Source organism: Dermochelys coriacea, chromosome 2 (assembly GCF_009764565.3).
Source record: "Dermochelys coriacea isolate rDerCor1 chromosome 2, rDerCor1.pri.v4, whole genome shotgun sequence".
Classification (NCBI taxonomy): Eukaryota; Metazoa; Chordata; order Testudines; family Dermochelyidae; genus Dermochelys; species Dermochelys coriacea.
The window spans coordinates 70,550,980-70,562,870 of record NC_050069.1 but is presented as its reverse complement, the minus strand read 5'-3'; the positions used below and the strand labels follow the sequence as shown (position 1 = coordinate 70,562,870).

The window sequence follows — 11,891 nt, the reverse complement described above, 5'->3', positions numbered from 1 at the left end:
AATAATGAGGGCTTGCTGAATTAAATGCTGTTCTCTGCTTTGAACAATGGCTACCTAAAACAAACCCAGTCATGGATTAACATTAACCCAGATTAAGCAAATTGATTGTGATGTTTTTGTAACTGGGCTTCCTTAGAATAAGACTGAAGATGTTCATTTCATGTAGCATGATCAATTGCACCTACAATAATGTAGATCTCTGAAAACAAGATGATTATCCTTTTATTTACAGAGGATGTGACTGTGGGTGAGTGTAATGAAATGCTACAGTATAGAAATTTACTATTGTGAAAAATGGTTACTTTCTCTAGCTTTGGATAAACTGTTTAAATTTAGTCTCTCTCTTTAAAGCATAGCATCAGCATTATAAATTCTTAAATTGAAAGAGGTGTTGACTGTGGAAACAAAAGAATCTGAGTTCCGTTTTGTTTTCTACCAGAGGAGCATTCTTTACAAAATGGAAATGCATATGATATAAACAGACATTTTTGGTTATGTAAAAGCAACTGTTACTTAACAATTCTCAAGGAAAATTCTTAAATTATAAAAATCTTTAATGAAATTAGGCTAAAATGAAGATATTATAGTGATAAATCTATGACCTCAGATGTGAAATAAGGTCTTATACAATATGTTGATTATCCACTTTTTGAAATTGTGTAAGATGCATAAGAAATCTTATGTTGTTATCCAAAATTTAATTCGATTAGCTTTAATTGCTAACACCTGTGCAAATTAAAAACACATGCCATGTACTAATGCAATAACTGATTCAATTCTAAATTACTTTGGAATATATGATAATTATTGTATTAATTTTATATTTCATGAACAAAGACCTGATTTTCTGCTAGTCAATTACCTTTCTGTGCATATAATTATTTTGTAATTGTTAATCATTGAAATTTGTGTTTATGCATTATCCTGTGTGCTTTTTGTTTGGTTGGTTGTTTAAGGATTATAAATTTCTAATGTCCAGACCCAGTCTAACAATTATTTATGTATAAAATAGTAATTTAAGTTATTTCTATTCAATATCTTGATCAATTCCAAAACTGAATAACTATCCAGACTAAAAATTTCCGAAACAACCCTTTGGACAACTGCAAAACAGCATACAGTGTTTTAAAAGCTGTTGTGAGTGGCCTTTGGAAACCTCATGAAAAAAACTGCCTCCTGAATTAATTTTTTAACTGTATCAATAGTTAATTAATTGGGGCAAAATCCACCCCACCCAAGTAATCATACTCTATGGAAGTGGTGTGCAGAGGGATTGAGGAGGTAAAGCCACTCACTACAACCTGAGTTCAGGGTATGGGGTTGCTGTGAAGCCTTCACCCCTTTATCAAGGTTGCTATTCCACATGGGCTGGAATAGTAACTTGAGCTCCTGTCTGCCAGCTGAGTGGGGTGGGATTTTGGGGTTATTCGGGGTGCTTATGAGCCATGTTGCCACTGGTTCTCTCATTACATGTGCCCTGAAGCCACAGTGGTAGAGCTCGTGCTACTATGAGCAATATTAACTCCCACAAGCATTTCCCCTGAGAAAATTACTGTGTTTGGAGGGAAGCACAGTGTGTAAAATGGCTATACCCCAGTTACATCGCCAGTCCTGATTCACCTTGCAGCCAAGTGACGGGACATGGGCAAGCATGAGGAAAGCATCTGATGTTGGCTGCACTTCTCCCTTCATTTAGGACCCTAGCTTGCTTTTTTTCATGTGCTGCCTATAGAGGCAGTGGGAACATTTTAATTAAAAATTGTATATGATACTCCTGTTCATATTTGTATGAAGCCTGCAACTACTTTGAACTCGAATACCAATATTTTCAAACTTGGGTGCCTACTGTTGGACACCAAAATCTATATTTAGGCAGCTAATGAATAGGCCTGATTTTCAGAGGTGCTGAGCACCCAGATCTCTCATTGATTTCAGTGGGACATGCAGTTTCTCAGCAACTGTGAAAAGCAGGCCACTTAACTAGGTGCCTAATATGGATTTTGAGGTCTAATTTTAGGCACCCATGTTTAAAAATTCTGGCCCGTATGACCTTAATGGAATAGTTAACATTTTTCTGTTGACATCATGAAAATTTGAATATACAAGATCAATCTTGGTTCCAACTCAATCTTGAGGGTTATTTTCAGTTTCTCAACATACCATGTGTGCCCTTTGCAGCACAGATAATATAATGCAAAGTAACTTCTCTTCCTTCATATCATTCACTTTTCAAAATAAAAGAATTTGGTTATTTCATATTTAAAGAGAAAAAAACAAAACAAAACATGAATTGACAGGAGGAACTAAGGCCCCAACCTTAAACCAGTCCTGTCAAATGTGATTTTTACCTTGAACCTCAATTTCCTTTAAAGGAAGGAACATTTTCTTATCAGTCCCAGAGCTGATGTCTTTAGGTGGTGAAATATTTTCTTTAAAACAAGAAGATTTTGAACTGATCAATCTTTTCCCAGTTTCATGAAGAAAAATGTTTAACAGCTGAAGGAGGTAGCATGCTCCTGTATTCAGTCTGGCATCTGTATTCAAGTGATGCAGAGTTTCATTTATTTTATTTTATTTTATTTTACTTTTAAAAAACACACATATATTCCACAAGTATGCTATATACCTTTTTATGAAAAGTGCCTTTGAAAAGGACATTGGTTTTAGCAGAGAGATCTTTTCTATCAATGTACTGCTTGTGTCACTTGTGTTTTTATATGGAGCTCTACTTCTCCCTTCTGCAAGTTTCCTCCCGATGGAGCTATCCTGCAGGACCTAGGTTCCCCAGCCTCCAGCCCCAGAATCAGATGAACACACACACACACACCCATTAACAGAGTGCGTCTGAGTGGACCGGGTCAATCAGCAAGCTGACCCCTTATATGTCCCTGGACTCAGGAGGCTGGATCGAGCAGCACTTCCAAGATGCCACCTTCATATGCCCTGGGCACCGCACTGGAATAGAGTACGACTAAGCAGGCTGGGTAGAGCAACACTTTCAAGCTGCCACCCTTATATGCCAGAGGTTCAGCATGTCCCTATCCCCACTTTCAAGTTACAATTGTTTTGGTAGTAACCCACTTAATGAATAAACCCCACTGAATTTATGGGTGCTACAGGGATCTTTAGCTTAAGTAAGAGAAGTGTTGCTGCAGAGCAAATGGGGAAGCCAAAAACACACAAAGAGAGAGAGAGACAGAGAGGGAGGAAAGCATCCAGCTTAACTATGAAAGTTTTTATTGCCAGGTAATAACCATACAAGGAGATCCAAACAAACAAAACAGTTACAATATTAAATCTAGCTTAAATTTGATCACAAAAGTCAGGTTTAGAAAACTATACCTAATCACACAAGTCAAGGTTAGAAAGCTATACCTAGACTAGGAAAAAAACAGAGAGAGAGAGTGAGTGAGAGAGAGAGAAAGAGTTGGGTTCTCACCACTCCGTGAAGCTTGAATCGGTCAGGTGGTAGCTGAAGGTTCAGATGCTGGAGAAAGGCAGAGCCCCCATCATGATCAGTCAGGAGATGAAGTCCCAATGAAACTGATGCAGATTTTGGATCCAGGCATCAGAACACTTACTTGAGCCTGGATAGGGTTTTTTGTAGGGAAACAACAATGGTTCAAGGGAGAACATTAGATTTGTTTATGGGTGAACTGATGGCTCAAGGGAATATACCAAAGTTATTTTGTTCAGGCTAGATAATAGGAACTGATCATTCCAGCCATGGGCGGTGTTCTTTCAAGGGAGCTCACAATGCCACTAGGCAGCTTCAGTATTTTGGATACCAGTAAAAGATTTATTACTAGAATTGGTCTGATAACTACTGAGTTGGGTGTGTGCAGGTGTGGGTTCATTAACATCTGGAGCAGAGATCCCCCATCATGCAGTGCTTCCCTGCTTTTCTGGTCCCAAGTTTAGTGTGGTTCTTGCCTTGGAATCTCTATTCTCCATTCTGTATGCTAATGAAGATGCCTCCCTGTCCCATTTTCGATGCAAATCAGGCTAGGGGAGTTGCCTTAATCCTGTCACTCTTGTCTGAAGGGGTTTAGGTGTATCTCCCACTACCTTTTCATTGCTTTTTGTAAGTATTTGTTCTGATTGGTTTTGGTTCAAGCAGAGGCTGGGGGGGTAAGAGGGCGTCCTTCGTGAGTCAGACAGGCTGGATACTGCACCCTGTTTCCCCAAGAACACAGAGCTGACAGGTAATACAACAGTTAAAATAAAATGCTGTTATTAAAGGATTGTAACTAAATTAATTGAGTAATAGAGCAGGTGCATGTGGAGAATTCACAGGGGAAGTGGTCCCTGTTTTAAAGATCATGGCCCACGCTTACACTGCTTTCAGAAATAGCATGTTACTTAGATGACTAGAATTTTAAAGCTCATTCTAAAGTTTTAGCTACTGAAAATGCCATTTTAATTAAAAGCACTGGAAATAGCTTTGTCTTTATAAAAGATTACCCTAATTTAAGGCTATTTGTCCTAGGAAAAAATAATTTTACACTTGATCAAGAAGATTTCACTCACCACAAATGCAAATATTTAAATGGTCGAGTTATGTATCCAAAAAGGCAAAGCTTACAATAGAAAAGCAATTTATAAAGTGGACCATTAACTTTAGCCACCAAAACATGTTGTCAAGGTTCCTTCCCCACTCTGAACTCTAGAGTACAGATGTGGGGACCTGCATGAAAACCCCCCTAAGCTTATTTTTACCAGCTTAGGTTAAAACTTCCCCAAGGTACAAACTATTTTACCTTTTACTCTTGGACTTCATTGCTGCCACCACCAAGCATGTAACAAATATATAACAGGGAAAGAGCCCGCTTGGAAACGTCTTTTCCCCCCCAAATCCTCCCAAACCCTACACCCCCTTTCCTGGGGAAGGCTTGATAAAAATCCTCACCAATTTGCATAGGTGAACACAGACCCAAACCCTTGGATTTTAAGAACAATGAAAAAACAATCAGGTTCTTAAAAGAAGAATTTTAATTGAAGAAAAAGTAAAAGAATCACCTCTGTAAAATCAGGATGGTAAATACCTTACAGGTTAATCAGATTCAAAACATAGAGATTCCCTCTAGACAAAACCTTAAGTTACAAAAAGACACAAAAACAGGAATATACATTTCATTCAGTACAACTTATTTTATCAGCCATTTAAACAAAACAGAATCTAATGCATATCTAGCTAGATTACTTACTGAGTTCTAAGACTCCATTCCTTTTCTGTTCCTGGCAAAAGCATCACACAGTCAGAGAGAACCCTTTTCCCACCCCCTCCAACTTTGAAAATATCTTGTCTCCTCATTGGTCATTTTGGTCAGGTGCCACTGAGGTTATCTTAGCTTCTTAACCCTTTACAGGTGAAAGGGTTTTTCCTTGGCCAGGAGGGATTTTAAAGGTATTTACCCTTCCCTTTATATTTATGACACATGCTCTAAATATAATCTAATGTTACTTACAGTGTAGTAAATTGGGAGTAGCATCACTGAAATCACTGGAGTGCACTGGTGTAAAACTGATGTATTTGAGATCAGAATCAAATCCATTGTCTTTCAGTTTTTGTTTATCTTGGACTGAATTATGGCTCATGCATCTGCATAAACTCTCCCCTCCGCATGAATATTTCCCTAATACATAATGTATAAAATGTTGTCATTACATTCATCCTTAAAAAAGAAAATCTCTAATTGCCATTCTAGTCTGAAAAAGTACCTCTTTCTAAAGAAAATGCTGTTATACCAAAATAAGAGATGTGAAATTACAATGGAGAGTTCTGAGAGTATTTGAAAGTAAAGCTATGCTAACTTAATCCTACAGTATTGGAGTCTTTGTGGAATTTTGAGATAACAGCTTGGAACCATTTAAGTCAATGATTTTTGGCAAGATTTGCTGCTGTTGATTTTTCTTACAAATTTTCCTTTTGCATTTTTCAGAATGAGGACTATGTTGTTACTGCAGTTGTGAGAAAACTTTTACATCCATCTCCTCCGCCTTCCAGAGTACTGTCAAAATGAGTGAAACGCCATCAACTAATTATTCAGTGCTTCAGCCAAACTCCTCTGAGAGTGCACAGACTTTGTCTACACATCACTTCAATGTCACCGAACCTGTTGTGGCCAAACGAATCTGTTTCTATAAAAGTGGAGACCATCAGTTTAATGGAATCAAAATGGTCATTAATAATCGATCTTTCAAAACATTTGATGCCTTGCTGGATAACTTGTCCAAAAGAGTCCCAATACCATTTGGAGTGAGGAATATTAGTACACCACGCGGGACACACAGTATCACCAATCTGGAGGACCTTGAAGATGGAAAGTCTTATATTTGTTCCCATCAGAAGAAAATTAAGCCCATTAATCTGGAGCGGGCCAGTAAGAAGCCATTGCCCTGGCAGATCAGCAGGCCAGTTAGCGCTCGTCGCCGAGTTGTGCAGTTAGCCAGGGAGAAAGAAGATGGCATTGTTCAGGAAGACAGAACTGTCAGAATAAGAACCCCTGAAAAGATGCTTGTTTTCAAAAATGGTGACGTAAGAATCAGGTGCACTATAGTTCTGAGTAAGAAGAACATGCAAAACTTTGAGACCTTTCTGGATTACATAAGTGAGTTAATGCAGTATCCAGTTGTGAAGTTATACACTACTGATGGCAGAAAGGTGAGAATAAACGGTGGCATCAGATATGCTTTTCACAATGTTTGCTTTTATAATATTATCAATGTAATCAAATGATTTGGTTGCTTACATGGCTGGCGCGCACTCTGACCAGTGTAAGGTCCCCCGTACCCTGACCATCAGCTATCTGCTGCCTTTCTTGTGGACCTGCCTCTGTACACCTATGGACCTTCAAAAAAAGTAGTCAGTTTTGTGGAAGGATGCACACCCATATTGGGACTGTAGTGACTGAAGCGAGGGAATTTTAATTCTAGGTTTTCATGGAAGCCCGCCAGTCTTCTCTTAAACCACTTCCTTCTCCATGTCTTCTAATGACAGCTTTTCCTGGACAGGATGCTTTTCTAGTCCTTTCTTATGCATGCCTTCAAAATATGTCCACTCATCCAATCACATGTAACCCTTCCACAGCCCTGCCCCACAATTAGGATATACATTAGGTAGAGGTCCTTTGGAATGCTACCTCTGTTCCCTTAAGAAATGATGGTCCATTAATGCAGTAGAACAAATTCCTGTACCTACTCATCCCACAGGAGTTGTGAGCATCTTCACTATGATGTATTCAAGTTGTCAGGGCTGGATTAAGTTCACCTTAGGGTACTTAAGGAACAAGCTGAAGTAATCTTGGAACCATTAGCGATTATCTTTGAGAACTCATGGAGAACCATGAGGTACCAGAGGACTGGAAAAAGGCAAACATAGTACCTATCTTTAAAAAGGGAAACAAAGAGGACCCAGGGAATTACATTCCAGTCAGCCTAACTTTAATATCTGGGAAGATACTGGAATAAATTACTAAACAATCAATTTGTAAGCACCTAGAAGATAATACGGTTATAAGTGGTAGCCAACATGATTTTGTCAAGAGCAAATCTTGCCAGACCAACCTAATTTCCTTCTTTTCCTAGTAGATGTGATATATGTTGATCTTAGTAAGGCTTTTGACAGAATCCCACATAAACTAGGAAAATGTGGTCTAGGTGAAATTACTATAAGGTGTGCGCACAGCTGGTTGAAAAACCAAACTTAAAGAGTATTTATTGATGGTTCACTGTCTAACTCGGAGGATGACTCTAGTGGAGTCCTATATGTGTCTATTCTGGGCCCAAAACTAGTCAACATTTTTATTAATGACTTGGATAATGAAGTGGAGAGTGTGCTTATAAAATTTGAACATCATACCAAGCTGGGTGGTGTTGCAACCTCTTTGGAGGACAGGATTAGAATTCAAAATGACCTTGATAAATATGGCTGAAATATAAAAAAGATGAAATTAAATACAGACAAATGCAAAGTACCACACTTAGGAAGGAAAATCTAATTCACAAATATAGAATGGGGAATAACTGACCATGCAATAGTACTGCTGAAAATGATCTGGGAATTATAGTGGATCACAGAGAAATATGGGCCAACAATGTGATGCAGGTGTAAAAAAAGCTAATATAATTTTGGGGTGTATCAACAGGAGTGTCATATGTAAGACATGGGAGGTAATTGTCCTGCTTTACTTGATACTGATGAGACCTCAGCTGGTGCACTGTGCCCAGTTTTGAATGCCATACTTTAAGAAGGATGTGAACAAATTGGAGAGAGTCCAGAGGAGAGCAAGAAAAATGATAAAAGGTCTGGAAACCTGATCATGAGGAAAGGTTAAAAGAAACTGGGCATATTTAGTGTTGAGAAAAGAAGACTAACTGGGGACCTGATAATTCTTCAAATATGTTAAGGGCTGTTATAAAGAGAGTTGTTCACCATGTCTCTTGAAGCTTAATGTGCAGCAAGGAAGATTTAGGTTATATATTAGGAAAGAACATTCTAGCAGTAAGGATAATCAAGTACTGGACTAGACTTCCAAGGGAGGTATTGGAATTCTGTTACTGGAGGTTTTTAAGAAGAGGTTAGACTAACACCTGTCAGGGGTGATATAGATATAGTCGGTTCTGCCTGTTAAGGTCCCTTCCAACCCTACATATCTGTGATTCCATGACAATGTAATTTCTAGTGTAAGAGCAAAAGTTCCTATACTCAAAACTCAAAGTCAGATTTCCTGTATGGCTACTATATTGCTGAGGAAAGCTCACAATGCCATAAACTAAGTAATGTTGATTTTTATCCCTATTTCTCTATATTTGTAATGTTCAAAGGATGACATTGCTATAAGCAACATTCAACAGTATTATGTTCTTCATCTGTCTTTGCCACTCATGAGTTATGGCTATAAAACCTCATATAAGGTTATCTTACATTTTATAAACTGTGGACCAAATCCTAGCCTACAAAGCCCAAAACTTCCAGAAACAATGGCCTGATTCTCCTCTTGCTTACACAAGTTTTACATTGTTGTAACTTCATTAACTACAATGGAGTTTCTTCTGGTTTACACTGGTATAACTGAAAGGGGAATCACACTCAGCTCAACTGAACACCCATGCAGGGTGAGTCTTTCACACGTCTGGCTCCAGGTACCAGCTTTCTAAGCAGGTGCATGGGCGGCAATTAGAATGGGGCAGCAGTTCATGTCCTGCGGCGACAATTCGGCAGCAGCTCCACCGCTTTTCCCCGCCGTGGCGGCTCTTGGCACGGAGGCAATTCGGTGGCGACTGCTTGGGGCCCCTGGCCTTTCACCTTCCATCCGGTGAAGATGTGATTTCTGTGTTCGGTTTCCACAAGTAGACATGAAAGAGGGAAAGGAGCATATCACCTACAAGCTAGCAAAGCACAATCCATGAGGCTCAAATTCCTTGTAATTGGAGGAGCAGGAAGCCAGGTCCACTACTAATTCTGTATATTTGGCAGTATGCAGCCACAGACACCCCCCCCATACAAGAGTCCGGTAATATATTTTGTGGCAGAAGATTCTTCCCTTCACTGACTTATACATGCACACTCTCATTCAGTCATTTCATGGCTTTTTGATTGTCTCTATATAGGGATAAATCCAAACCTAACTTCAGGGAAATATTTATCTGGATCCAATATATTTACACACTTACTCACAAAGACAAAGGAAGTGCATTACCCAATGCTGAAATAAATTCCACACTGGAATAAAATCTAGCCCTTTGTAATCCATCTTGCTGCAATGCTATATATGTATAGGGTAGAAAGTGAAGAAAAAATATGTGGAAAAACTATACCTGTTGTATTATTACTATTTGTTACTGATGCAGAGAAATTGATTTGTTGTTGTATTTTTTTTCCAGGTTCCTAACCTTCAGTCTCTGATCTTGTGTTCTGGAACTATTGTGGCAGCTGGGAGAGAGCCTTTTAAACCAGGGAATTATGATCCTCACAGGTATTCACTACCTGCTAAATTGCCGGGACTCTCCAATCGTGTGTACCCCAAAGCAAAAGCCAAATCAGAGAGCAGAAATAGTAAGTCCCTTTAATTATTTTCTATTTTCTCAAATTGATTTATCTCTTTCACATTTTAATGTTAAAAAAATGAAAACATAGCAATCTGATTGGGATCAAGGGTATTCAAGAAGGTCAGTTGAAACAAAACTATTTATTTTTGTCAGATTTCCTCAGTAGGCATCAGAAAGATGAAAGCATTAATTTTCATTTTGGAATTCAAGTTTCTGTTAAAAATTCAGCTGGCTTACATATTTTCTTTCAAACAGAATTATTTGGACTTGTATGTAAAGCTATCAAGACTTATTTTAAAATGGACTGATTGCTGCTAATCTATCCACATCATGCTTTGTGCATACTACAGCAAGAGTAACAGAAAGCACACAGGCTGATACAGAGAACAAAAGTATATCTCCCTTCTAGTTGAACTTTCTGATGGTATTACAGCAGAGCAAATGTATTATCATGCAGTGTTCAGATCTTAGCTCAGTAAATGAATGGGGATATCTTATCATATCCTTAATTCGATATGTGCCTATACCTAACTAAAGCAAACTGGGAAAAGCAAGGAAATAAGCAGTTAAATTATTCAGTATCCAGGTGCCCTCCATGAGTTTCAACCTCAACTAGTTCCTTTCCACCACTCTGTGCCCACATGTATCTCCCCCACTCATCCTGAACAGTCAGTATGTAGTAGAATGACCAGATAGCAAGTGTGAAAAATTGGGACAGGGCGTGGGGGGTAATAGGCACCTATATAAGACAAAGCCCTGAATAACATGACTGTCCCTATAAAATCAGGACCTCTAGTCACCCTAGTATGTAGCCTTCACTCTGTTTATTGGCCATGTGTTCATGTGTTTTCATTTAAAATAGGTGTGGTGTGACTTTCATAAAGTTACAGTGTACATTGTATTGGTTTGTGTAAGTGAGGTTGCTGAATATTTGTCTATCTAAAGTTCTTATATGGTCCTGCCACAATATTTGAGCATGTCACAATCTTTAATGTATTCATCCACACAACACTCAAGAGAGGTAAAGAGAAGTACTAACATCCCCATTATACAGACAGGAAACTGTCACAGAGAGATTAAGGGTTACCTTTATAAAAACGATTAGTGATTTTTGGATGCGCCAGTAAAGCTTCCTGCAGTTCTGGAGAGACAAGGAGGCAGTGCTGGAGGAGCTAATTTTCTCTGCTAATTTTCCATGGTGCTCCTGTCTTGCTGTGTTGAGGAGCCTAGGCAGCATCAACTGCCAATGGCTCTCACAGAATCACTAAGCTCTCATTCACTCCCCCCCCCCGCCCAGTGCTCCTGCTGAATATCTCATGTCCCCAAGTCCCCTCTCTTTAGTTTTTCTCACCTTCCACCCTGCAGCCCACCCTGATGTCTCTTGCCCCACATGTTGTCTCCTTGGTCACCAGGGCTGTGTGTACAGGATAGCTGATGAGTTAAGAGAACAAGTAGGAACATTCTGAGGCAAATGAAATGACTACAAAAATCAAAGTTGTCAATAAGTTTTTCTCTTCCCTCTAAATTTTGCCTATAGTCATGGCCAAGTTGGTAGAGTTAGAATATGGAAGTAGCTGACAGAGATGGAAAGTTTCATCAGCTAATATTGGGCAAATGCAGTTAAAGCAAGAGGAATAACTCTTTATGTATTTTCCTTTAAAAATTCAAAACTGCCCCATGTCGGAGATATCATCAGGTTATATGAATGTAAAGTTCAGAGTTTTGGGTGACTTCTGTTGTTTTCATTCCATTTCCAGAGGCAAGTGAAGATGAGATTTTTATTTACAGAAGTGAAAGGTCTGGTCTCTGGAATGAGAGCCAGGCTGAATTTACCATCATTT

The 11,891-nt window shown here is 38.8% G+C and overlaps 1 protein-coding gene across 1 annotated transcript in view; it reads left to right on the top strand.

Annotated features, from left to right (window-relative positions):
* The first annotated feature begins 5,948 nt into the window (after positions 1-5,948).
* RP1 (RP1 axonemal microtubule associated) overlaps positions 5,949-11,891 on the top strand; it is a 264,400-nt gene continuing 258,457 nt past the window's right edge. The window contains exons 1-2 of the mRNA XM_043507860.1: positions 5,949-6,664; positions 9,886-10,057. Of these exons, the coding sequence (XP_043363795.1) occupies positions 6,020-6,664; positions 9,886-10,057 (817 nt within the window). The 5' untranslated portion in view covers positions 5,949-6,019. The remainder of the gene's footprint in view (positions 6,665-9,885; positions 10,058-11,891) is intronic.